This window comes from Conger conger, chromosome 2 (genome assembly GCF_963514075.1).
Source record: "Conger conger chromosome 2, fConCon1.1, whole genome shotgun sequence".
In the NCBI taxonomy this organism is placed as follows: domain Eukaryota; kingdom Metazoa; phylum Chordata; class Actinopteri; order Anguilliformes; family Congridae; genus Conger; species Conger conger.
In genome coordinates this window covers 65,355,840-65,383,684 of record NC_083761.1, presented here as the reverse complement: position 1 = coordinate 65,383,684, position 27,845 = coordinate 65,355,840, and the positions used below count along the sequence as shown (strand labels likewise).

The window sequence follows — 27,845 nt, the reverse complement described above, 5'->3', positions numbered from 1 at the left end:
TGTGTCGTACATAAAGAATTAGATTCCTTCTGTATGTCTGTTGTAGTTAAATTTGTTATTGTCTTATTTTGTTATGTTTGTTGTCAGTGAATTGCTTTGACAATGTAAATGTAGCCTTACCATGCCAATAAAGCTTATTTCAATTTGAGAGAATGTGAGAGAAATTCATAATGATAGAAATAGAAAGTGATAGAAAGGGAAAGGGAATGAGAGACAGAGAGACAGAGAGGGAAAGAGAGAGAATGGGAAAGAGACAGAGAGAGATAGAGAAAGAGAGAGAGAGGGAGAGAGACAGAGGGATAATGGAAGAGAGAATGGGAGAGGGACAGAGAGAGAGAGGGAAAGAGAGAGAGGGAGAGAGACAGAGGGATAATGGAAGAGAGACAGAGAGAGAGATGGAGAGAGAGAGAGAGGGAGAGAGAGAGAGAGGGAAAGAGAGAGAGGGAGTTTGCTCTGTAGGGAAGTGCTGGGAGGGCGACAGTACCAGCTGCCCTCTCCCTCATGGCTCTCTCCGGTTGGCAGTGCCCACGTTTGAAGAGATGCCAGCTGCAGGTCTGCCTCCAAAACCTCTCCCCTACACCCCCTGGGGCTACACTCTGACCCCTGTGTCATCCTGAATAAAGTCTGCATACACACAGATACACACACTCACACACGCACAGAGAAACACTCCCATACACACACATGCATACATAACACACACACACACACACACACCGCAGTCCCCACAAAGCTGCATGCTCACACTAACACTTACACTCACAAGCCTGTAGAAACAGGCCGTGCTTCCATTTGTAATTTTTTTTAAGGAAACGCTGCAGTCCTCCTCTGGGACCTAATAAAACCTCATAAGCACATCCAGAAGAACCCTGAGGCGGTGCGCCTTCCCAAGGATCTCACCTTGATAGATGATTTGGAAAAACACAGAGGCGAGTTCATATAGCGGAGCACTGAAAACACCAGCTGAGGAAGAGATGCATTATTTAAAATGGCATCCTTAAAAAAAAAAAGGGCCGGTGCCAGACCTGCAACACTCCCGCACTACTGGCAGCAGACAAGTGGAGCCTGACGAAATCCAGCAGAATGACCAGCCTCTGTACCGTTCGCGAACCCAAATCCGTTCTTACAGCAGTACGAAAATGGAGATGTTGCTGTTTGGTGTGTAGATGTATCCAAAGCAGGAATTAAATGGGAACCATTGTCACTTTGCACGTGTTTTACTGGGACATCCATAAGGGCAACCCGACGCAACAGGAAGCCTCACCTAGCGGGACGTGAGAGCAGGAGGCCTGACCGAGCCTCCGCCCAGCTGTCTCCATTCCTCAGGGGTATCGTACTTACTGAGCCCCATCATAAACGAGCCTCTTAATTAAGTTTATTATTCACACAGGGGTTCCACACAAGGCACTTTTAAAACCAGAAAAATGGTTATTGAATTTCGAGTCACTTTTTGTTTTTTTTGAGAAAATAAATTCATGCTAAAATTCTCAATGTACACTCAAGATTTCCCATCTGAGAAAATCTTTTCATTTCAGTCAATGCTGCTTTCCTGTGGAGATACAGAGTACTGTAGATTTATTCAAGCTTTTCACGGTAACATTAGAGACAGACACTGTGAAGGTCTTCAGAATTAGAAAAATGTTTATTTCACCAATTAAGGTCAGTGAATTAATAATTACGCATAGTTACATTTAGATACACTAAACACATCTAAAACCTAAAACTACATGTAAACCTATAGGTCTTTACAGGTTTAATTGAGCTAATTTGGTAATGTGCTCCGACTAACACCTAAAGCCTGTTTACCTCTTCTTATCTGAAGCCCAATACCAGCTGTCCTTTCCACCCCAGTATCCATTTCCTCCCAGCTTAGTCAATATGGCAGAGTAATCAGAATGAGGACCCTACACACCCAATGGCATTGATTTAATAATAAAATGGTAGCATGATAATCACACTTCCTATATCACTGGATATAAAAACACAATGATGTAGGAAGTGAATTAAATAAATACAGTACATAAATTTGTAAAGAAAAATAAAACAGAAGCAGAAATATAAAGGGGGTGATGGATTAAGCCATCTCCATTGTACTGGACAACCACCATTACCCCACCCCTCCACCCCCCCCTTCTCAACACTGACCTGTCATCCCCACGAGAAAGACAGGGAAACCATGCATTGGGATCTGATAAGCCTCATTTGACTTTCATATATTCAAAAGATCAAACTTATTCTTTATATTTGTGCCCAAAAGGCAGTGAGAGAACAGCAAGGCTACACAATAAAAACAGCGGACAGACTTATGAATTTCATTTCTGACTGACCCAACCACATTTTTCAAGGCACCTGAGATCACAGAATCGTGTTGGAGACGTGACGTTGAATATTATTTAAAGAAAGCTAGTGTGACCAATCTTTCCACCAAGGGTATTTAATGTTTTGAAAATCTAAACGGCAGTCATCCGTTAAATAACATCAGTAATTACGGCACCGTTAGTGCAAGTCATCAATAGTCGGAGGGCTATCAATTAGTCGTACAATAAGAGTCACGGCGATTAAGACGAAATGAAAGGACTGTATTCGACTCTGCTTACAAGGCCCCCTTTCAAATGCGGGATTTGAAAACACTGGGGACACACTCCAGTGCCACAAGAGCAGAAAATGGATCAGACCAGCTCCTCAGTCAGTAACTCCAAGGACTGTAACACAATGCAAAGGCCTCGAGGAAAAACCTACAGTAAGCTAAAGCTTCAGCCTGCTACGAAAACAGGTTTATTAATTATAAGCATCTTTTTCAGCCACTTAAATAATTAGGGGAACGTGCCACAAGCAAACTGCACTAACCCTTACAGTCACTCCCAACGTGTGCGAGAAAGAGAGTAAGGAAGTACAAGAATAAATGATGATGATGCAACAGAGTCATAAATAACAATATAATGTTGTCAGATTCTCCAAAACAATGCATCATTAACAAGCAGGCATTATAAAGCCAAAGCACCTTGTAAGTTTGTTTATTAATAGCATTATCACCAAAAAGAGACCTTATATAAATCTGATGCAGGGATTTTAGATAATTGCGAAATACAGAGATAAATCAAACAGGAAAGCAATATCTCGTATGTAAATGAAGTCCCCCTATATCATTTATTGATGCCGTTTACTGCCTGAGAAGGGCTTCGCAGCGCTAACCCTGGAATCGGCATGAGGCACGCTATTTTTCACAAGTCGCAAATCTTTGCGATTAGTTTTCCCCAGATTGTGTCTCATAAGTGTACCTTTTGAGAGGGGGGGGGGGCGCTGTGTACAAGTGAAACATCGAAGACGGCGAATACCATCAAACACGACCGCCGCTAATGTTGTGCCATTCACAAACGCTGCCTTTTCTCCCCTCACATCTTTATTACCCATCCCAATATCCGGATGGAAAGAAATGTCTTTTGAAGCAAAGCTGTTTTGAGGCGTACAGTCACCTCCAGCGAAATATCTCGGGGTAAAGAACGAGCCACTCAAGCAGACAGGGAGATGGGGCTGACTGTTAAGTTTGACTAAATGCAAAGCAGGGGATGTCCTTTCTCTTAGGACTCATGCGGAGGAGTGCTGGTTATTACTGACAGGCCAATGAAAAAGGACACGCCATCGCTTCTGTCCTTCCTGCCCTGTTCCCATACACATCCTTAACACAGGTGGAGAAATGTTCAAACGATGACTAAAACATGTACGCTGCAGCTGAATATGTAACAGAAAGGTCTGAGTGGGTGTAGTCAGGAGCCAGCTACATGTTCCGGAAACGTCTATCTCTCCTGCCCATTCGGCACACTGCACTCGTACCGACGTAGAGGTGAGAACGTCCATTTCAGGAGGGAAAACAATGACACAACCTCACCAGCCGCTAATAACCTGAATAATAACCACAGAAATAAACAACTTTTTGTGAGTTACTTGCTTATTTTTCTTGCGCTCACAGTGTGTGAGCAGGAACGCATTACTCAGCATGCAATTAATCAATCTGCGGTCTTGCTTTAGGGTTTGCTATGATTTAATGATTGAGCTGAGTGATCTGAATGAATTAAAGGAGTATCAAAAAACATCAGATTTTGTGGACTCATGGAAATGTACAGCTTGAAGGTGAAAAATGTAACTTATGACTGAATCACAAACTAAATTCAATATATCTTATATATAATATACACTCACTGAGCGCTTTATTAGGTAGACCAGTTAATGCAAATATTTAATCAGCCAAACATGTGGCAGCAACTAAATGCTTAAAGACATGTAGACAGTGAAGAGATTCAGCTGTTTTTCAGACCAAATATCAGAATGGGGAAGAAATATGATTTAAGTGACTATGGAATGATTGTTGGTGCCAGACAGGGTGGTTTGAAAACCACTGATCTCCTGGGATTTTACTCACAATGGTGCAAAAAATGAAGAAACATGCAGTGAGCAGCAGTTATGCGGGCAGAAATGCGTTGCTAATGAGAGAGGTCAGAGGAGAAGGGCCAGACTGGTCGAAGCTGACAGGAAGGTGACAGTAACGCAAATAACCACACATTACAACAATGGTATGCAGAAGAACATCTCTGAAGACACAAAGCGACTAACCTCTAAGTGGATAGGCTACAGCAGCAGAAGACTTAATAAGTCTGAAAAACAAGTCTAACAGATACCTAATAAAGTGCGCACTGAGTGTATATTTATATATAAACAGGCACACATGAAAGGCTTTAAGGCTAGGGAGCTGTTGTGAATAGCTGGAACCGCATGATGGATGAGGACAGATGGCAGTTTGTGTTCCCAATTATTGAACACCCAATCACTGTACCGCAGGAATTCATCCAAAACAGAAAAAGAAGAAGACGGTATAATAATGATGATAAAAATACTAATAATAGCTATCAAAATGGTGATCATCATCATTATTTTCAGATATTTAGTCAAGGCTACAGTAGAGTCTGAACAAGCGTTTCTGTCTGTAATAACAGGATGACATAACATGAAATGTAACTTAATCTCATGAAGGAAATGGCAGTATTAATGAAAATTCATCCTCAAACACTAATAACAACAGTCGCGTAAGAAACAGATACCGATGGGCAAATGAACAAAATAAACAGAAACAAGCAGTGTAATTTAAATAATATGAATGTGTTCAACCTCTAACGAAATGCATAACTGAATGAAATAAAATAGAAAAAGGTACATGGCATGATAAAAAGACTATGGAGTATGGGAGGTAGGGTGTTCACCTGCTCTGACTTTGAGCAACAGCGCATACGCAGTTTAAAAGAAACAAGAGAGGAAGTGGCTTTGTGACCCTGTTGTCAGTGAAGCTTCGAAGCTTCGGCTCAATGCTTAAAAAGAGTGTTTCCCCTGCACGCGTGTGCGGAGGAGTGCTTCATTGCATCTCTGTGCTCTTAATCAGCCATTATCTAATCACATTATATCATAAAATAACACTATGACAAATTGGATGTGCCAAGACGGAGGAGGACTTACGTTAGGGGTTGAATATTCCATCATGAATCGGTCAATGCAATTATAACGTAGGTTACATTTGAGCCCCTCGAATTTCGTGTGATTTTACTGTTTCAACACGCCCTGGGAAACAAACTATTCTCAGCTTCCACTTTTAAAATGTTTAAGATAAGTGTTTTATAATTCCTAGATAACATTTCTTTTATGCATTAAAAAACCTGCCAGAGAAAGAGTATTTTAGAGAAAAACAAAATAATAAGGAAAAAGCAACATGATAAAAGTGGCCTGATGACAGGATGATGGATAAAAGGCAGATTGCAGATAGGGGAGGAGAAATGAAAGAGACGTGATGAAGGGGGAGTGTTTATTCAGCCGCTCCGCTGTGTGCTCACAGGGGGCCCGCGCGTGGTGCGTAGGACCCGGGGCCAGAGCGGAGAGGGCCGTCCGTCCGGCTGCCTGCACCGCCGAGAGGAGAGAGAAGGAGAGAGGAGGAGAGGAGGAGAGGGGAGGAGAGGAGCAGAGAAGAGGGGGGGAGGAGAGGAGCGAGGAGAGGCTGGAATAGAGGAAGAGAGGAACAGAGAAGAGAGTAGTGGAGAGCAGATAGAGTAGAGGAGGAGAGATGAGAGGAGGAGAGGAGAGGAAGAAAGAGGTGATGAGAAGAGAGGAGAGGAGTGAAGAGAAAGAGAAAGGAGAGGAGGAGAGCAGAGGAGAGAAGAGGAGAGGAGTGAAGAAGAAAGGAGGAGGAGAGAGGAGAGGAGGGAGCGGGGCGGCAGGTCTCTGCAGGGGAGAGAAGCGCCTCCGCCCGGCTCTCCCACTCCCCGCACGCTGCTCCTCTTTGAGGAGTGCTGAAGCGAGAAAATTGCTGTGATCACAAAACGGCCTGGTCATTTTCCCCGGTGTGTGCTCGGCCACCAGCCCAATGTTATCCACCGCACAGCGCGGCACTGGCCAAAGTCAAAGCCCCCCTCATTTAATAAAGCCTCTCTGCACAGTCCTGGAGGAAGGTCCTATAAAGAGCCCTTTTATTTATCATCTGTAATTTGTGGCCTTTAATAAAATGGGGGACACCGATGTTGTGAACTTGGATGGTTGTGTTTCGCTCTGTGTGTTTATTCTCTATTCCATAATAAATTCCCCAGAAAGTCAAAATCGGACCCTTGCAGGTTTCACAGGGCATGCTAAATAAATATGTAGGACCTTATAATTAATAAAAAATAAAAAAACACACAATTTTGCATTTCCCTGCAAAAAAAAACATAAGGGTAAATAAGAGGCTGGGGACTTTTATTCTACATTAGCAGCAAAAGAATGTCATTTACATTCCGTTAAAGGTACAGTTCATGTAAGTCCAGAATGCATATAATAAACAAGAACACCAATACTTAACTGTCCAAATGTAAAAAAAGATGCACACAGTCTTTAGAGGAAAAAAACACTATTTATAGTGAGAAAGGCAGGGCGGGTAAGAGCTCACTGAATCATCCAGCAGACTTTGCCTCCCACCAGCAGAGCCTAATAACACATGATCTCCTCTGTTCCCTGGTCCAGTATCTAGGCCTGCAGTCTGTTGCTTTCATATCCTTCCTCCAGGTAAATTAATCACTATCAACTACAACTAGAGTTTAAAAGCGAGCGAGGAGAGAAGAGGAGGTTTTTGTTCTGCTGTTTAAGCAGAGTACAAAGGGACCACCGTCGTACTGGAGAAAAGCGCTCAACCGCGGGAAAATTAGTGAAAGTAATTAGTATCACACGCCATTATGATCTAACTGTGTTGGCTTGTCATGGCTGACAGTGCGGTTGATTGACAGAACGCACGCGTTCGCTTCTTGAAGAACCGTGCGCTTTATCCAATTAAACTCTCCTCCTGGTTCTCCGCGCACACTGATACACGTCTGTGATACGCGGCTTTCTTTTGCAAGGCTTTTCATTGCAAAACATGAAATTAAAAGAAAAAAAAACGTATGAGCAAATAAATAAATCTTTTAGGTTGGGATATTTGGCTTGTTAAGCGACTGTAATAAACTGTTATTAAAGCAAAAAGCAAACAACAAACAACACAAGGGGGAAAAGTGGCAGTTTCATACTGCAAGGGTAGGTTAAATTAAATGGAAATTTAACTGAATGACATGCAATAAACTTGGTAACCACATTTATGCAACGGGAGTCCCTTTTGGAAAAGAGATGAAAAATAGGATGGGTCCTGAAGATGGAGTCAGACTGGATTCCGGCAGACTTTCACTGATCAAATGCAACAGAAACTCCAGAATATAACTACAAAATGGATGACTTTGCTATGATTCATAATTTACCTTTGGGAGGGAAAAAAAGTGAGAAAAGAATTCCACCAAGTTCTGTGTTTTTTTTTTTTTTACTGTTCTGTTACGTGGCTTCTCTTCACAGGGAAAAAATGGAAAGGAAAACACGCTGAGAAGCTTCCAGAAAAGAGCCATCTTTACACAGCATAAATACCAGCCCGGATTTCAGTGACGGAAAAGCATGGAATGTAAATTTCGCTCATGCTCGTAAAAAAAAAATACGAAAAAGAAAATGGAAAATGGAGTTATGAATTTTTAAAACGGGAAAGAAGGGTAATCTCTGAATCTCAGCAAGAAGCAGCAAATACAAATGGCGCATTTTGTTTCTCTGGCCTCAAATAACCCCAAAAAAGAGGCAAAAAGGGCGATGGTCAATGCATGTGTGTGACACGGGAAATGCAGTCCCACCCTGTGCTACGACTTGATCGTGCGACGTCACACCGACAGCGCTTCTGAAAGGACGGGACTCCTTTCTTCTCAGAACACGCCGGCCCTGTCCTGTGAAGTGCTGCTAGCTTTAGAATACGATGCTATTCACACACTCACGTAAGGGCAGTCTGCACAGACACATGCTTGCATAACCTTTCCGCAACGAGTCAAACGATACAAAACAAACTGTCTGAATCGCACCTAGAGCCGGGAGTAGTGCATCTGTATAGTTCCCCAGAAGCCCTAATGAGTATGTGTTGGTGAAAAAAACCCCACACTCATAAATATCACCCACCTTTACTGCTATCAATAGTGCTCAGGCCACGATAATTATCCCCCACAAAAAACGGTCAGGTGGCATTCCCTATTCCCCAGAGGAACTGAACCAGGCCCGTCCCCTGACGCTGTTACAAGCACAGCAAGATGGGGGCCTGAGCTGAGGTGAAAGAACACACCGCCAATCCTGGGTCTCTCTCTCTCTCCCTCCCTTTCTCTCCCCCACTCACACTCTCTCTCTCTCTTCCTCTCCCTCTCAGCGTGAGGAGATGAACGAGCCCGGGTATTAGTTACAGTGTTTGAAAAGGATCAGGCCCGTGTGGTGGAGGAGACAGACCCCTTACAGCAAAGCAGGTGAGACCAGAGCAACCAGGATGGTGTGGACGAAACACAAGATAATCATCATTAAAAAAAGGGCCCCTCCTAATGCTTGTCAAAACAGCACAACTTCAGGCAGTGAAAACATACGGGCAGAGCGGCACCCCGTTCCCTTCTCCGGCTTGTGGGAAAATTATACAGTAGCATGCATTGTTTAACAATCCAGAATGTGGGTAAAGATTTCTCCTCCCCAGAGAGATGGGAGATGCTTGCACAAGCAGATTTATTGCGCGGTATTGACTCAAGAGTTGAAAACCAGCCGCCGTGGTGAAAAAAGAAATCCTATACCATCGCCGGTAAAGACGAACATGAACAGGAGGGCTCCGATAACCGGAGGACTCCGATTCGTAATCTAAGAAACGAATAAAGACACTGCAATGATGTACTCATCCGACACCCCTGCTTTAGAAATGCGTATCCTGACGCTGGACTACACCGTGCGTAGAACAGCACATGAAACATGATGGAATTCACTGCTGCTTTCTTCACCTTAAAAAAAATAGTCATACAGTAAAATGAAGCAGTGGCAGCAGGCTTTTAAAAGTAACAGCTCATTTAAAATGAGTTCTGAGGTACAGCTGATCAGCATTGCTTTCACTTCCGTTTACACACACACACACACACACACATACACACACACTCGAACACACAGACACACACACACACACACGCCGTTCTCGTTCCCTTCATACGACGCACGCGGGACCGACAAATCGCATGTGCGATTGCAGCCCTCTTGTAAAATAGCAACAGTTCAGGCAGCCTTTATGAGCAACAGTGAGGAACATACATCTGCATGTCTTCACACGGGTTACCCCGGTAAACACACACAGACACAGCCGCATCGAGGGGATCTGATCACCGCTGGAGGATACCATATCAAAGATTCTTCTGTCTGCAGCGCGAGGAACGAACTGGATATGACAATGCATCTCAATATTTACTGTACACCCCGTTTAGTGTATCTGCATCAAACGCACAGTTTGTAAATACTTCATATAAAAACACTGAATGTTACTGTGTTATATGTCTCACAAAAATACAGACATAAACAGAAGATGAGGCTTTGTAATTTTGTACAAATAAGTATGTAAATACAATTTCACTATTCCAAAAGATATATGACTAAATATTTTAATGAGTATTTCATTAATAAAAGCAAAATTTGGAAAACATTCTTGATGGATTTTTTCCACTAGAACGCTTGCAATCTGCAAAATGTATCCATCATGAATATCTTGATTTTTACATTATTTACCCTACTTTTCAAAATACTAAAATAAAAAAAAACATAGCAATCCACAGCTTTAACCATTGCTCCATGCAGCATGCATAAAATAACCCTGTTAATTAACTCATGCAATTCAACCAGCAAGCAAATATTTTCCAGTCATTACGATTTCCCCAACAACTGCACACTAATAATTTAATCTGAGCCTAGGACTGGGAATGTGCCATACCTACAGTATGTATCCATACTTGTATTTATTTGTTGGAACAAACTGCCACGTAAGCGCTATTAAAATGCAGCAGTAAACATGTATAAAAACTGGGCGCCCGTATTATAGTTTGGTCTTATTCAGTCCTGTGGCAGTAGGAGCTGGAGTGACCCACGCGTCTGAATCACGCTGCTACAGTGCCAGGAAGGCCAGACCGCTGCTGAGGGGAAATGAAAAGAGAAAAAGCCAAACAGGCCAAGTTCATTTCGTCTCTGAACTCACTCAGCGGGTCATTTTACAAACACACTTCAAGCTGTCTTTGGAGGGCTGAATTGAGCAGGGGGAATGACGGTTAAAACATTTTTTTTTTTACCACCCAGAATCTGTCTTTTAAAGTCAATCTTTCAGTTAATATTTCAAACGTATTTCTGTTGAAATCTGTTCGATATTGACATTTTTCAGTGCAAGTATTGCAAACAAGATGTATTAAAAAAATACTATGTATATTTGTTTTAAATTAAATAATTTGTATACCGTTGCCAGAGACAGCCTGCAAAATAACATCATTTCTAAGCCTCTTACTCATCCACTATGTAAATATGAAAGAATTGCAAGCGTATGGAATAATTGTCATATGCATTTAATTAATCAAGAAAGTATTTCCCAGGCTTAAATATATAAACACTACAGAGACCTCACTGTTTTCCAGACAAAGCACCATAATGAATGTAGTAAACAGCACTATTTCTCAGATTTTAAATAGGAAAAATAGCTTGCATATGATTTGTACTGAACAGAAAAAGACCACTCTTCATGGTTTAAGATTCTGGGGATTAAGATTAAGACAGGAACTGTTCAGTAAAAACTCTCACGGTATTCATTACTGGACGGGCAATTAAGTAGCTTGCGTGAAAACAAACATCATGTTAAAAATTGTATGCAATCACACACACACACAAATCCACACACACTGCACACTCACACATACTATCTCACACACGCACGCTTGTGCACATACTCACACACACACACACACACACACACTCTCGCTCACACAAATACACACACACTCTCTCACACACACACGCACACACATGCACCCTCACACGCTCTCTCCCTCACCCACATGCACATGTATGCACGCACACACACACACACACACACACTCTCACAAAACACACACACTCTCACACACACACACACACAGAGCGGGACATCCCTGAACACACTGACAGAACAGGTCCCCACGGAGACCCCTGCTTTGGCACCTGCACACACACGGCGCCGGGCTCACCAGGACGGCCGTGGCCCCCCCCCCCCCCCCAGCAGACAGCTGCTGGGTGGGCACAGTGTGGGCAGACGGGTGGGCTCGGACGCGGCCATAAAGGTGATGTGTGAGCGCGATTTGGAAGCAGGATGCGGCAGGTTATCTCTCAACAGCCTTATCATTTTTTATATTGCTGCAATAACAAACTGTCTGGAGGAAAGCTGCAGTCTGGTAGCGCACATGCTGCCGGTAGTAAAACAGATTCTCACACACTCTCCCACACAGCGAACAAACGGCCCGCGCACAAACACACACACACCAAAACCTCAAGAACCCTCTCAGCCAAGTGAGCCAAACACCATTTATTCCTATTGTTTATTTCAGTATTGTATGGACATCTGTCTCTGCTTGGCCGGCTAGCACAGTCGGCCACGAGCAGATATGTCACCGTCTCCACAGCCGTGAGACAATAAGTTCCACTCAAAACTGCCTGCTTTGAGTCTCACTGCCAGTGTCACAAAATGATGCTTTCAAATCAAATAATGAAAACATTTAAATGTATAGCCACGTCAGTAATGTATATTTGCCGATACAAAGAAACCGGTTATGAGCCAAGAGCTTTGTTTACATTTACAGTTTAAGCAAAAAAAAAAGATGACTGAATGAAACGTGAGAAAATGAACAATTACATGATAAAATACTCATGTGTATTATAAAACTCACACCGCAACAAAAGCTTTGCGATGAAAAGTATAAATAAAACACGCAAGTACGGAGGAAGGAAAATCACAATTAGAACCGAAAAAGCAGACTTTAACAAGCAGTCCCCCGATCATTACGTATGTCTTCCGGCTTAACTCGCCGCTCGACTACATCAAAAGACTTTTTAAAAGACTGAAAAAAGAGAAAAGAAAGCAATGGAAAAGAATGGAAGGAGAGAGTGAGATGACCCCTGCTAAGCGGGAGCGGGGGGGGGGGGGTGGAGGGGGGGGGGTTGAGTGAGGGGGGGTTGGTGGTGGTGGTGGTGGTGGGGGGCGGGCAGGGGGGGGGGAGGACTGAGCGGAGGGAACACAATGCTAGCACGTGTCGCCGGAGACTACCGGAAAAACAGGAGAAGGAGAGCAGGGACGGCGTCTTACCTCGGGAAGGTAGAGGAATGCCGGGGGGCACTGGAGGGAGTGAGGTAGCATCCCAGACCCGGAGAGAAGCAGACAGCCCGAGTTGGCCATGGAGCACAGCATGTGGTAGCGGGATGTTTTGCGCATCAAGCTGGGAGATCCTTCTCTCTCTCTCGCTCTCTCTTTCTCTCTCTCTCTTCAGACTCACTCTCAACCTCTCCCCCCTCTCTCTCTCTATCTCTCTCTCTCTCTCTCTCTCCCTGTCTCAGCCTCTCTCCCCCTCTCTCTCTCTGTCATCCACTGCCCCGGTCCCTCTTCCCCCTCGCTATTGTTGTTCTTTTTCTCTTGTTGTAGTTTCTGCGGCTGGCTAATGAACTGCTTCTCTAGACGTCTCTGTTGAAGTGGAGGGACACGGAGACACAACACACACGCATGTGCTAGGGCTGGAGCGGCCTCTCTCCAGTGCTCCACTGTTTACTTTAGGAGGAATATAAGCCAATATAAGCATGCGGAGGCAGAGGGGGAGGTTCTGGATGGAATTGGGAGGGGTAGCAGTGGATGCGGCAGGGGGGGGGGGTGCGAGGGTGGGGGTGGGTGGGTGTGTGTGTGTGTGGGGGTGATGAAGTCTCTCGGGTATTCAAACATCAAACAGCCCACTGTATAAAATGAAAGGAATGCATAATGACATTACAACAGCTGATCCTCAGCGTTAACCCCTCGCGGGACGGAGCGCACGTGGCACTCTGCCTTTAATTGCAGGCTGGGCGAGCTGCCCTTCCGCCTTCTGCCGCGACCGCGCGCGTTTTAGGACACGTACGGAAAATAGTTTTATGCTTTAAAGCAACACGTTATAAAAACACGGGTTGGAGACCGTGCTTTTTTTATTGTTATTGACTATCATTTTATTTTCGACATTTATTCGTGAGCTGCGATAGTCTGGACAGTTTACTTTTCTGAGATTTTTTTTCCGAGACGTTTACCATTTTTCATAATAAAGAAAATGTGAACGTTGGGACCTCACATTAACACAGAAATTAGCGGTAATTAGTCATATCGGTGTAACGCATTCACGTCCGTGTTCTGACTGAAACCTTATTAATTGGGCTGGCTACACCGTGCTTTGAGGCTTTGAGTAGTTCTTTCTTTAAAAATACAGTAAGGGCACGTACAAGACATAGTGACCTGCATGACAAACACTGTGGTAGATTACAACAGAACAAAATGAAGGCGACTGTTCATTTTGGAGTATGTTTATCCTTTGGATGCAAAGACAACAGATGTACCCCTATTGTGGACAAACAAAACCCTCACTGTTCCCCCCACCCCACCCCAAAGCTGCCACGTGTCTGCACCTACTGATGTTTATTAAAAAGCCAGTGACCACCAAGCCACAGACACTCTCCTAAAACCAGCGTCCATGTATTCATAAATACCCATAAGTACTCAATCACCTCAAAGGTTGTAGTCTGTGTTTCTCCTGTTTTGAGATGCACTGCCATCCACTTTAGAGGAATTCCAGACGTTTTTCTACGTGCCTGACGAACAGCCGTTTGACCATCATTCAGTTTTTACAATTAAACGGGCTTACGAGCGTCATTGCTTTACACCGTTCATCTTCCGGTATTTTCCGCCTCTCTCCTGCTCTTATTCCCATAAGCGGACCTCTGCTCTGCCGTGGTTGACGTCTCTCAACGGTCTTCACAAGGCTGTCCCACTCACAGTGCCGTCACGCTCGCCATCAATCCGACGCTCGTATGACTCACAGCCCATTCGTTTAACTGTAGTCTTCTCAATTCAGCGGGACTGCTGGTCCTCTTTCACTCCCTCCAGCTCGTCGGCCATTTTGGAAGTGCCGCGTCAGAACCAAGAAAACACAAACACGCCCGGACCAGAACGGGTCAAGAGCGGAAACACACGCCTCAGTTTTAATCATGCTATAATCTCGTGCAATGTTTTAAGGGAGCAAGGGCTTGTATCTGAAGAGTATGGAGGGTTTAATATTCGGTAAGAGTAGGGGCTGGCACCATCGGGAAAGGCTCACAGACACACAGACAGGGGTGTGGTGAGATTATGGTGATACTATGGACAATGCCAAAATTATCCAAATCGACATCCCATATGCTAATAAATAAATGTATTTTGCTATTTTTGCATTAATATTATTTATGATGATAATATTGTATCTTAACATCATCATCAACATTTTGCATTTTTCACCATCATCATCAACATTGCAATTATCTTTATGATAATTGTCATGTTTCATATTCATTTGGCCATAAATCATTTTAAGAATGTAAAAAATAATTATGACAGTTTCCTGACATTTAAACATTTTTATTTAAAAATGAGTTGGAGTATTAAGCTTGAAAAAGAAAACAAACAATATCTTTGTAACAATGATTATTTTGAAGTGAGGTCTCTTTAGAAATGTTTTTTTAATGCACTAATGAGATGTTTACAGAGAATGACTGTTTTGCTTTTTAATCAGAAGTTCTTTTACCTACTAAATTAGGCCATTAAAAATTCATTAACAGGTGGAAAACATTTACTTAAAAAAGAGCATTTAAGTAATTAAGCAGTGAGCGTGGAAATAAAATTAAAACCATCTGCTTGGAAAACAATGCTTATGCTACTCAGATTACTGTTCTACTGGCTCATACTTTGGAAGGCAGTTATGCTGTGTAAAATAATGAAAGCCAACACATGCTAAATAATAACACAACCTTATAATAAAATGTTTTGAAACATTTAATCTTGGCTTTAAGCTGCCAACAATTGAAGCAAATTGAAGCAAAACTAAAAGAGTAATCACATCGCATTGTAAAAGCGCTTCGCTGAAACATTAGTGGAACCACATTCGTTTGCAATAGGGCTTTCAGTAAATGCATGTGACAATCTCAATACGTTTCCAAAATGAGAAGCCACCTAGAGGACGTTCTAGTAGTTGCAGGGTATCATGCACTTAGCATATTACCCATCATGCACCCGCATGGAAAATACTAATCTGCCTCGTCCTTCATGAGTGTAGAAGCCAATTGCTCCCTCATTATTATGCAATAAGACTTAATAATCATCAATCACATGTATCTGTTGGGTTAAAGCAGTCACTGTGTGCTCAGCACTCTCACCACACACACTTTGTCAAGTTCCCCACGGAGAGATCATAAGCGTGATACAAGAATAAGCAATGGAAGAGAGGAAATGAAGAATGATGAATGATCAAACATGGAGGCAATATTGAGGGGGGAGGGTCATTTGCAGGTGACACCCAAAGGACACAGTGTCTCTGATGTTTTTACAGAAGCTCTTACCAATACATTTAACGCCACACATTAAGCATATTGAGCAACGTCTAATGTCAGCCTGGACAAGTCATAATTTAATTTAACTTATTGTGCACATTCTTCTGCGCCAGCCAAACAGCCTACAGACTATGTGTTACTTTTTAAGCTCGTCGTCATAGTTTGGCTTCATTTTGCACTTTACACTAAGAATATGCAACCAAAACAATACAATAGGAAGGAGGAACAGTTGTTTAAATAGCTGTTTTCAAGCCTTGCGCATACGCATTTCAATTCATTAGTTTGTGGATTCATCAGCAGTCACCAAACTGATGTTAAAGAAAGTATTCTGCCAACACCAAAACACTGTTTAAATTAGTATTGACTTTCTCATAATTTTAATAGTCATCATTTCAAAGCCTATTTTTGGTTTTGAGGTAAAAACACACCATTCAATTCAAAATCAATTCGATTTGTATTGTGCTTTTTTACAGAGACACTGGCACAATGGCAATTTGCAGAAGAAACTGAAAATGCTGTAAGAAAAATTAGGCCAGGCCTGAACCCCTAAAATCCTAAACTACTACCAAGTAAACACTAAAATTGCATATTAAAATTGCATTACTGCTGTCCTTTAAAAAAATATTAAACATAAACTGCAAAAGAAAGGAACAGCTACATGAGGCCATGTTTTACTAAATTAAGTTAATGACAGTCAAAAATGCAGGTTAATGTTCCATGAATGGATAAATGACATCTATGAGGGATTGCTCCGAGTGGAAAAAAGCACACACCCTGTAAACGCACAAACACACAAACACAAGTAAAATGATTTTTTATCTTCTGACCAATAATACCCAAAGACTTGTTCTACAAGCAATTCCTTTCCAGCTTTGTGAATATAGGCAAGCAGACAATCTCGATATGTGATAAGAGACTGGGGTCCTCTGCTGGGGATTTAAGGAGCGTCCTGGAAACATGTCACTCTGATAAGCCTCGGCGCTATCTCTGCCATCTACACTGAGTGTGCGTCGCCGCCATCCTCGAGGTGCTGAGTTTATCCGCGCTTGTGAAGTGACTACAGGTCTGCCGCTGAAATTGGGCCCTAATCTTGCCGGGTTCTCGCTCACGAAAGCTGTGGCCACTTCCCCGAGCTTCTCAGTTCTGGTTTCTTCCTTTATTGGATTTTTCTTCTCCTCTCTCAGGTGCCCTATAACAGTTTGCCTCGGCTGCTAATTTCCCTGCTCCTCCAGACTCCAGAGTGAATTCAATGCAAAACATCTCGATACGGCCCCCCGAACCCGACTCGCAGGAGATAAATCTCCCCCAACCTCGGACACGATGGCGGAGCCTGGCCCCCGGGAGACCCGCTCCTGCTACGACGATAACGACACTCCACCGCGGTTCTTCTGTCCTTACCTGTAATTAGGGCACAAAGAGACCAACCCCTGTCTTTGCTTTCTTCCTTCTATGTACAGATCTGAGTAATTATGAATATTAATGCCGCAGGGGTTGTACCATAACAGAGGCGCTGTGACAACAATGGAATTCGAACTGTTTAGGTTGCCAAATCAGCGCCATTTACCACTCAGCCATTGTTGACTGTCAACAGAACAGACGAGCGCAGTTAGAGTGGGGGCCGGCTCACAACCCCGATGCCTTACTATTAATGGGCTGTAATTAAAAATGAGTTATGATGGGGATAAATGGCACTGCAATGGAGAGCAATTCTCCCGCACACTCAAATATGGAAAGATCAGCTCTCAGTCTACACTGCCACAACAAACAGACCCAGAGAAAGCCATGGGTTTTAAGATACCGGCTGTAAAATCCAGCTATGCCAGCTTGAGAATTGGTGGTCATATGCAGGTCTAACTGGGTATGAGCTGGTCAACAACCTACCAGCTGTTTAAAAACACGCCAAGCTGGGAATTGGTCTGAACTTGTCAACCAGCTGTTTGTCAAGCCCATATTCGACTGGACCAGCTTTGCTGTCACAAATATTTATGCAATACTTTTAGTTCTCACCTAAAAGCACCCACCTTAGGTACAGAGTTAGGCACTCGAGGAGGAAGTTTAACCCTGGCTCTGAACGCTAAATGCCTAAAAGATGGCAGTCTTGCCTGGGCCCAGCTGACGCAAAGGCCATTAGAGAATCGGGTGGTCACTGTGAGCACCACAAGCAATTTCGCTTCTCTTCATCATAACCCCTGGCTGAGGGTGGACACCGAAGCCAGCCTGGTTTAGAGTGTGTGATAATCCCACAGCACTGCGAGAAAGGGGTGAGTGAGGTGTCTAAGGAGGGCTTAGTCGTCAGCTCAAGGGTAGGATTACCACTGCCAATAAAGCACCTTAAAAGCTCTCCACAATCACTACCTACCAAAAAATACAAGCACCACACAATTGAAACTTGCAATGCTGAGACAAAGCAACCAGAGTATGGTCAACATGGCTACTGACCACCGCTCCCAACCCACACTTCCCCTAGCCCTAGCAGACCAGTGATTGGTGAGAGAGGGTGACGCAGGAAGTGGTACTGCTCCTGGGAAGGGGGGGGGGGGGTGGAGGGCGGAAAGGTGTGGATGGGCAGGAGTACAGAGAGAGCTGACATAGACTGCAGGAAATCACATCAGATCAATCATGAAATATTTATTTTACTTCTGAGAGAGGCTTCGGGCAACTCATCACCAGGAACATGCAAGTGAATGAAAGCACGGAGACAGCAGGCTTAGTGCCCACTTTCTGCACCTCCGTGCACCTTGTCTTACATCTTTAAAAGCCATAGAGCAAAAACGCACCCTGTTCTGCCCTTTCAGCCACAAGCTCATACTGTACATTCACCCTGTCCGGATGAATTCATTAGAAAGCGTATTCAAAATGGCGGAGGTACATTTGCATGTCAGCACTTCAAAGGTATTTGACATTTTTCAGTTCTCATCAAATTTATCTGATCCAGCTGAGGTGAGTGGTTGTGTTGACATGGTGAAGTAATGGATTTGTAATGTAAAAAAAAAACCAAACAAACAAAATAAACAATATAAATCAAATTGCAACTACCATGCACAAAATGATCTAGTTCCTTGAATTAAAGTGGGCTTCCTTTATTTCAATTTCTACAGATGGCAATAACATCCAGTGTTTTTCTTAGCAAAGGAAAACATGATATAAAAGAAATGTAATTATGATTTTAACACTAGATTCAATCTGTGGTGTCTCTTATTGCACTGTAGTTCCAATTCATCAACAATTCATAAAAAATGGTATCACAAAAATGTGAAGTAAATCAAATGCACAACGTTCTGACATATACTGTTAACATTAAAATTTGCTCAGATTGTTTCATGCCATTTCCACATTAACTCATGCAAATAAAGATCCTGGTTGTTGTTGTTTTTTTTATTTTTTTTATCACCGTTGTGATATTGATCTCTGCTCAACACTGTCTGCTCAAATGAAAAAAAATCAGTTGGAAGCTTTAATTTTTTTCCTTGTCTTTATGAGAACTTAAAAGCTCTATGACATTGAAACTTCAAAGCAAGCGAGCCTTAACTTCAAAGATGGTTTGAACTTACTGAAATATGTATTATTTTCCTACATCGTGACAGATACTTTCTAGTTTATTGACACAATGCAAGAACCATGAAAAAAGAGGTGAGTGGCAGGGGATGGATCAGGGGTTGAAGTAAGGGGGACAATCACTCTTAAAACACAGCAGAGGTATGAAAGACTAATGTTTGAGGGATGTGGCTGTACATAGCAACCTTATGCAAAAGGCAATGGTTGTCTCCTGGAAAGTCACTTTCAAACGTGGCATCCCAGCTGATATAGCTCCGCATTTGAAATGAGGAGTGCTTGCGGGTATCAAAGGGGGCTAAAACTTGACAGAAGGGCTTCAACATTAGGAATTCCTCTACCTTCATCCCCTAAGGTGCTTGTCCTCTGCAAGGTGGAACAACAGAAAGGAGGAAAGTCACCCCTCTTCCCTCTGCTGCCTTGACTTCATATACGCCTAATATGGGATCGTTTTTGTCCTCTTCAAAATCGTGATCGCTTTCTTTATGAACAGTATTTACAGTATAGTTGGTACAATAGCAACTCTGTCCCTTTTGTATGATGTACACTTTTCCTTTAGTGTAGCGCTCTATGGGGGTGGCTAGGTGGCTCATGCTGTTAAGAAACTGTTGTCTTGTTTCACACGCAACTGCTTACTGGTAATTTAAAGCAAATCAACTACATAGATATAGAATATGCATAGCTAACTAAATTTGGTTATCACTAACTGAAGGTGAGTAGTCTAGCTAGTTATTGCGAATGAACTGTCAGTCTCTGTCATGACTCATTGCAGTAAGCACACAAAGTCACATGTACTAGGTAGCTAATGTAAGTTAATGCATCTTGCTAGCATACTAGCAAATACTTGATCCCTATGCAGCAAATAATACTAGCTTTTTACTGTCATCATTAGCACTACATTTTTAAAACTGGTTACTGATCAGTACTTTTAGGTGAACTTGACAAGCAAACATATTTGTCTATATGTATGTAAAATCTGAGAAAGGTCTGAGAAATGTGTGTTTCCAAATCCCACTTTTTTACCGATCGTACCCATTTTATTTTGATCTCTTGAACAACACCAGTTTTTGCAACTATCTACTAAAGACATTCCTTACCATCGAGATGACATAGGAACTGTACAGTATTTCTTGGTGGGACTTTATAAGCATTTTATTTTTTAGACATTTGGAATTGAATATTTATTCATGGTTACTGCCCTGGTATAGACAGAATAGAGCAATCCCAGCTGTGCAGTTGTCATGATGTATATAGACCTCTGGGCGAGAATGGCATGAGACCATCATCCCAAGCATGCATATACTGCAGATCAGCAATCATCAAATCTGGACCTCGGATCCAAATCTGGCCCTGGTTTTACTTTCTCCCAGTTAATTATCTGAAAAACTGGTGCTAATAATGGGCCAGATTGTCTTCACACCTGACTCCCAGGTAAAGGGAGGGTGGGAAGCCAGCAGGTCTCAGACCTTGAGGACCATGGTTTGATGATCCCTGCTGTATATCATAAGAGCTGTGAAGCTTTCAGTATGTCATGGGGTTTATCCTTTGGATGCAATGACTACTTGAAGTACTTAGATATCACCGAGAGTATCTTCTCTGGTGATGCTCAACCAGGCCTGTGTTGTAGCCATCTTCAGCCCCAGCTTGTTGGAGGCTAGTTCACTTAAGCTTTCTCTTCAGTATATGAAACACATGCTACATTTTATTCAGCCATCAACTGCAGAGGTCTTCCTTGGCCACCAGGCCCGTTGTGATTACTTAGCAGTGATGTCTTTTTTCTATATGATGTTGCAAACAGTTGATTTTCGTAAGCCTAAGGTTTGCCCAATGTCTCTGCCTGTTTTATTCTTATTTCTTATTTCCATGACTTTCACTGGTACAGCTCTAGTCCTCATATTGAATAATGGATAAAAATACTGTTTAATAAAAGCTGAGAATCCGCACCATAACCACATGTGACTAGATTAGGAGATCTAAATGTACGTCTATCCTAGGATCAAAATATGTGTCTGTCCGAGGCAATATGGAGCTCATATACACTCAGGGACCACTTTATTAGGTACACAAACTTGTTAAAGACATTGACATTGCCTTTAACTAGACACTGTCAAGTGGTTCCTTTGTTGTTCAGACCAGAAAGGGGAAATAAATTGACCCTTGACATTGTGTGTGGAATAATTTTTTGTGCCTTACAATCAGTCCTGGTTCAAGCTGACTTGATAAATTGTTTTAAAAATGAATAGAATATGGACATTAAGTATCATATCTGTATCATATAGGATATTTATCTGTTTGAAGTCTGGAATATTTATAAGCTAGCATAACAAAACAAAACAAAACACTTTCTTGATCAATATCAAATGCCATACTAACTGTAAGCATTCCTAAGTATACTAAGATTATATTCTTGGTCATGGACTTAAAATACGTAATAGTACATTGTGGCCGCTGTTTAATGCAGATGAAGAACAGATGAAAGCAATGCATAATTTACAATATATTTTTATGCATTTCTGGCTGGAAACAACTAATTTATAAAAGTTAATTTGTGAGGTGACTTACCAGGCTCTTGTTTTCAGATGAACTATCACAATGTTGCCAAAGTCCAAAGAATATAGTGTATAGTGCATATTTATCATACCGCTTAACGTACTGTCGAAAGCAATGCACCACTAAATCCACAAAAAAAACAGCTTATGAGAAACTGAATGAGACACACAGTACGCTGTTAAAATTAGAATACAGTACAGAAAAGGTCCTTGTGACCTGTCCTGTCCATACAATGCTGCAGGTTCCCTTCTATCATTGCGAACTGCCATTGTACTCTTGAGCTGTATATTTAACCTGACTTGCTTCAGCATACTTCCAGCTGTTTAAGTGGATCAGACACCAAACAGCAAACACTAAGCTACACAAGTCAATCTGGATGAGGGTGTCTGCAGGGCATGTAAAATAAAGCTTGTGTTAACAAAGTAGGAAGAGACAATACAGAGTTTTTCCACAGCAGCTAAGTACACCGTGGAGTTACGTGAAGGATTTGCACAAAAACGCATAAAGAAATACACACAAAAGGATGGGTTTTGGCAGTGAGAGGAAAGTGTTTAGAGGGCCGTCTCCACAAGCAGCACTGACACACGATGCTGCATCGCATGGTGCATGGTGTGAGCACGACCTGTGGGCGGAACGGAGAAACCCCTCGCTGGTGGGTCCAAAACGATTGAAAACACACCACGGTCCTCACAAATACAGTAGAACCGAACAAGTTTCCGGGGAAGACAGCTCCTCCCAAAACGGCGAATGGCCCCGGCAGGAATATAGGTTGCGGTAGTCCTGGGTGTTGGAGTGGACCGTGATGAGACATGACAAGGGTAATGCTGAATGTTTTAGGAGGGCCCCGCCCACCTCCGCACAGCGCAGAACGCCTCAGAGCATTCGCAGATGAGATGACTCCTGATTTTATACGCTAGGAAGATTCCAGAACATCCCGAATGGCTCATCAACCCCCCAAACCTCTCGTCAGCATCTGGAGGCAGCGGCGGGTTCGCGCCGGGGTCACGACCGAACCCGAGCCCTTAACGGATATCTGCCGACAGGCTCGCGCGCGGAGGCGACGCGTTCCCAGGAACACGTGCCGCGTCGCCCGCTCCCATTGGCTGATGGGTGCGCGGGCTGCACCGCCATCTCCCGGGCCCAATCAGCGCCACCGCGCTGCGGAGCCCGGGACACCGGGGAGGAGATGAATGCCACGCGGATCCCGCAATTACAGGGGCTTAATGGTGATGACTGTGGTGCGGAATACACCGCGGAGCGAGTAGCTCATCGTCAAACAGCACCAGGAGCCCCATCGCTCAGAGAACGTACAGCACGGTGACCGATTCCTCTCCCCGATTTTATTAAACAGAACTAAATTAGGCTTGAGATTCGGACCTCATACAGCGCAGGATTATATTAGCGCAGAGTGTAACACATCATGACTCGAGTAAAATGAGTTTATTAGGATATAATTAAAAATATAATTGTGAGCTAATTAGCTTACCATTGAGCTGGCACCACCTTGGCCTTATTCAGGATTATTAGATTGATGCGTAAATGTACAATTTAAATGTTACAAACTAATTAGTGTTTCGTGATTAATGCCTACCTTTTACTGTCTTTTCGGCAAGCGTTCAATGAATGCAAGGTTTTAGAACTGCCTTTCTTCATATATATGTATGCTATGTACTGGAAAATCCTTGAAGACAGAGAGGAGAGCTTGTGATTAACATAAAAAATTATAATAATAAAGATAATAATTAAAAAAGAGTTACAGAAGAGCATTTACCCAATATGTCGTATGCAAGTAACTTCAACCATCCATTTTAAGCTCTTTACAAAAAGCAACCCTGTCACATGTTCCATTGATAAAACAATGCACATAAAATACTATCAATGTCAGACAATCGGCATTGCGCACAAATATTTTGTGCATGTCAGTAACAATTCAAATTCAAATGATAGAATAAGACCTTGTTTGAATCTCCAATGTCCTATTATCCATCCATCCATCCATCCATTATCTGAACCCGCTTATCCTGAACAGGGTCGCAGGGGGGCTGGAGCCTATCCCAGCATACATTGGGCGAAAGGCAGGAATACACCCTGGACAGGTCGCCAGTCCATCACAGGGCACACACACCATTCACTCACACACTCATACCTACGGGCAATTTAGACTCTCCAATCGGCCTAACCTGCATGTCTTTGGACTGTGGGAGGAAACCCACGCTGACACGGGGAGAACATGCAAACTCCGCACAGAGAGGCCCCGGCCGACGGGGATTCGAACCCAGGACCTCCTTGCTGTGAGGCGGCAGTGCTACCCACTGCACCATCCGTGCCGCCTATGTCCTATTATACATGTATTATTATTATTATGATTATTAGGCTAGCACATCATTGCATATTAATGTGTAGTCCATATAGTAAAACAGTTCTAAATCCTTCCTCAGATCATTTAAAATATTTTTTTTACATGAAATGAAACATTTCACAGAGAACAGGGGGGTGCATCATATAGCAGAATTACTGAGTTAGCTGGATAACTGCGTTGAGTAAAACCCAGAAAAGCCGTTTTTACTTCAGTCCATGTTCCAGATTTGGGAAGGTTCCGGATTTTTCTCCACCCAGTTATCTAGCTAACACCCCGCAGGAATACAGAACAGTAAAAGCGGCTGCAGCCTGCGGTGAGAGGCGGGAAACGGACGAGGAGTGCATGCTGGGCCTGTGTAGGCCTCCGAGGCGCCTCTCTGATCAGGTCTAATACGACGCCCCCGGTTCTCCCGCACGCACCAGGGCTCCGAGCGGCAGGGGTCAGCAGGTCGTGCGGGAGGCAGCCTCCTTCCCCCAGGTGAGGAGTGGATTCTAATAAGGACGGTGATTAATAAATACTGCATGCCTGGGCGTATATCTGAGCACACAGGGGCCGCGGGAGCCCGGGGAGGGGCCGGGGCTGTAGAGGCCGCGCGCTAATGCCCGCTAGGCCGTCGCGTCTCTTCACCCGTCCGTGGCAGGGAGCGCCTCCGCCCAATAATGGGGGCCCTGACACCGCACTATGTCATCCCCCGCGCTGACACCACGCCCCGCTTTTGGGGACAGAGGCAAAGACAAAGGCCCCTTCTTTACCCCCGGGAGAGGCTCGGTGACACGTTAGAGCGCGGGAGGGGGGTAAAGGCTTTAATGTTCGGCAAACCTGTCGAAAGAACATCCGCCACCTTCCATCAGTAACGTCAGTCACACCATCATGACCCGTTTCCTTCTCTTTTCACCCCCCTCCCCCTCCGTTAATGCACCGCGTCAAAACTTCTCAGTTCCGGGTACCGGGGTTGAGGGGGGGGGATTAAATCTCTGCTCTGTGCAGTCTTAGACGTTCTGAAACAAAATAAACTCCCGGCTTGGGATTTGGTCCAGCGGTTTTGCATTTTGACGTCACCGAAATGTAATTCTCCAGAAGCAATCCAGCCTGTTCTGGTTTACTTCTTTCCTCCGCCTGGATGCAATATATCTCAGATTGAATTTAACTGTAGCGCCACAGACATTTGCATTTCTGTGAAATGAGTGTTCCCGATTTAAAGAAACGGCAGTGTATCAAGGGAGGCTCACCAGGCAGAAACAATGTTTCCATGCGCATATTTTCGCCCGCTCCTACATGCATTTTTAATGGCCCATTTTCTTTCTTTGGACCAAACTTTTAGGGACCGTATTCGGGTTCTGTAACAACAAGGCCTCTGGCAGTTTTTAGGTTGGCTGCTAAAAGCCCTCATTTATCTTTTTTTTGGACTGCCAGGTCTGGCTGTACTTTTGGGGCACAACTACTTCCATAAAAGAAACTCATAATTTCCTGCGCTGCCATTAACGAAACATGGCGTGATTTCCTGAAGTGTAAAAGAGGTAAAGACCACGTATTGATAGAGAGAGAGAGAGAGAGAGAGAGAGGGGGGGGGGGGAAGAGAGAGAAAGAGAGAGGGGGAGAGAGAGGGAGAAAGGCCGGCAGGCAGCCAGACAGAACAGCACACCTCAGCCGACTTGACAAGGCACCATTACCATAAACTTCATTTTTCTCCCCGAACACTCAGTAAATAAGAAAGGAAAATGAGTGAACAACCCACACAGCGTTACAGAGAGGAAATGAAAGGGGAGGGACAGCAGGACCTGGAGACAGAGGCTGCAGTGCACAATCAGGCCGCTCTGTATTATCTATCAAGCGTGACTCGTAAATTTTCTTGCGGAGGCCACTGCTGATTTATTCTCAGTCTAGCGGGTAATTTGACTTTGCTCCTGGGACCACCTCCAGCAATGTTGCTCTTTTCAGGTGCTTTCAATATTGATAGGCTTTTTTCAAGGGGATGTAGTTTACACATAGAACCTAATCCTCAGAGAACAGCACAGAGAGGGAAACAAAAAAAAAAAAACAGGAACGCAGCTGTCAGTGAGAAACAAGCCTATGAAGGGAAAAGCTTGAGAAAAATCAGACAAACACCCCGTACATTAAGAATTCTAAATGATGTAAACTGGCACCTTTCTAGGAGAAAGCCAGCCATAGCGTGCCTTTGACAGCTAAGAACGAACACGAGTCAAAGGCGAATCAACGACTCTTCAACTTTTACAACTTTTCCAAAGGTCTTTACAGTTTGCTCACCTACTTGGCCTCACCTCAATCATGTGACCCCCAAGGGTGACCCCCCCGTGTCCCCTGCACTGACCTTCCTCTCCGTCAGACAGCTCACCTGGCAGAAGCTAGCAGGTGAGTCTTACTGGGCACTGGAAGGAGCGGTCTGGGCACTGAGATTAAAGGAACTGCATCCATCTGCACAGCTCACATACATTTTTCATGAAAAAGAACCGGCTTCAAGGAGGCACCCTGAGCCAAACAGAGAGAAAAAAAAAAAGAAAAGAAAAAGACATTGGGCTACGGCTGAGCTTAAATGGAGACCGTAAGCTTGGACATCGTTAACAGGGAAGGCACAGCCGTTTTTAATTTAGGTAAGTAATAAATATTTCGCGAACGTTCGCCCGGCGTCAGAGGCGCGTGCCGTGAAGAGTAGCGGGCCTGCACCAGAAACAGGTGCGCGGGAAACGGCTGTATCTGGGAAGGCTGGTGCGCTGGCACTCTCCGGCGCGGTAATGCCCATTGGCATTGCCTCTTAATGCGTGGCCACGGCGGTGTGCCGGTGCAGTTGTTAAAGACTGGGGGAACAGCTGGCCGCGCCCGGCGCCGGGAGCCCGCCAGGGGGCCGCCAGGGCTCAGTCGAGCGCCTTCTGAAGTCGTCCGGACCAGTGCGGCCGTGTCACAGCCGAACGGCACATCCGACATGACAGCCACCACTTCCTGTGTCATCAGAGCACAACGCCGGAGACTTATTACAGTATTTTTCGCCACGGAGACAAATAGACAATACGTTACAAATGTACGGCTTTTCAAAGAATTCCCCTGTTAAATAATCCACAGTACACTTTACCGAGCCCGTGGTAAATGGATAACAAGACAGACTGTGCAGCAGCAGCAGCGTCTGTAAAAGTGAGCGAGCGCATGAGTCAGAGGTAATGATACATTTTGTGCTGGGTTTCCTTAGGGCACTGCTTTTCTCCCAAAACCAACTCATTGCATTTTAAATACACTGCGCATGCACAACAAAAGCACACACCCACAGACACCCGGTACAGAAACGTGTGCGAATGCACGCACACACACACACACAGTACAGAAATGGGTGTTAATGCACATACACATACACACACACACAGTAAAT

At 43.9% G+C, this 27,845-nt stretch overlaps 1 protein-coding gene across 4 annotated transcripts in view; it reads right to left on the bottom strand.

The window, feature by feature from the left end:
- The window catches only part of rbfox3a (RNA binding fox-1 homolog 3a), a 154,512-nt gene that overhangs the window by 105,394 nt on the left and 21,273 nt on the right, over positions 1-27,845 (bottom strand). For 3 of the 4 annotated variants that reach the window (XM_061230356.1, XM_061230354.1, XM_061230355.1), the window contains exon 1: positions 12,725-12,919. The exons of the other annotated variant lie outside the window; for it this stretch is intronic. In XM_061230356.1, the coding sequence (XP_061086340.1) occupies positions 12,725-12,850 (126 nt within the window). In that variant the 5' untranslated portion in view covers positions 12,851-12,919. Of the gene's footprint in view, positions 1-12,724; positions 12,920-27,845 lie in introns of those variants that run through there. 4 annotated transcript variants of the gene reach the window in all.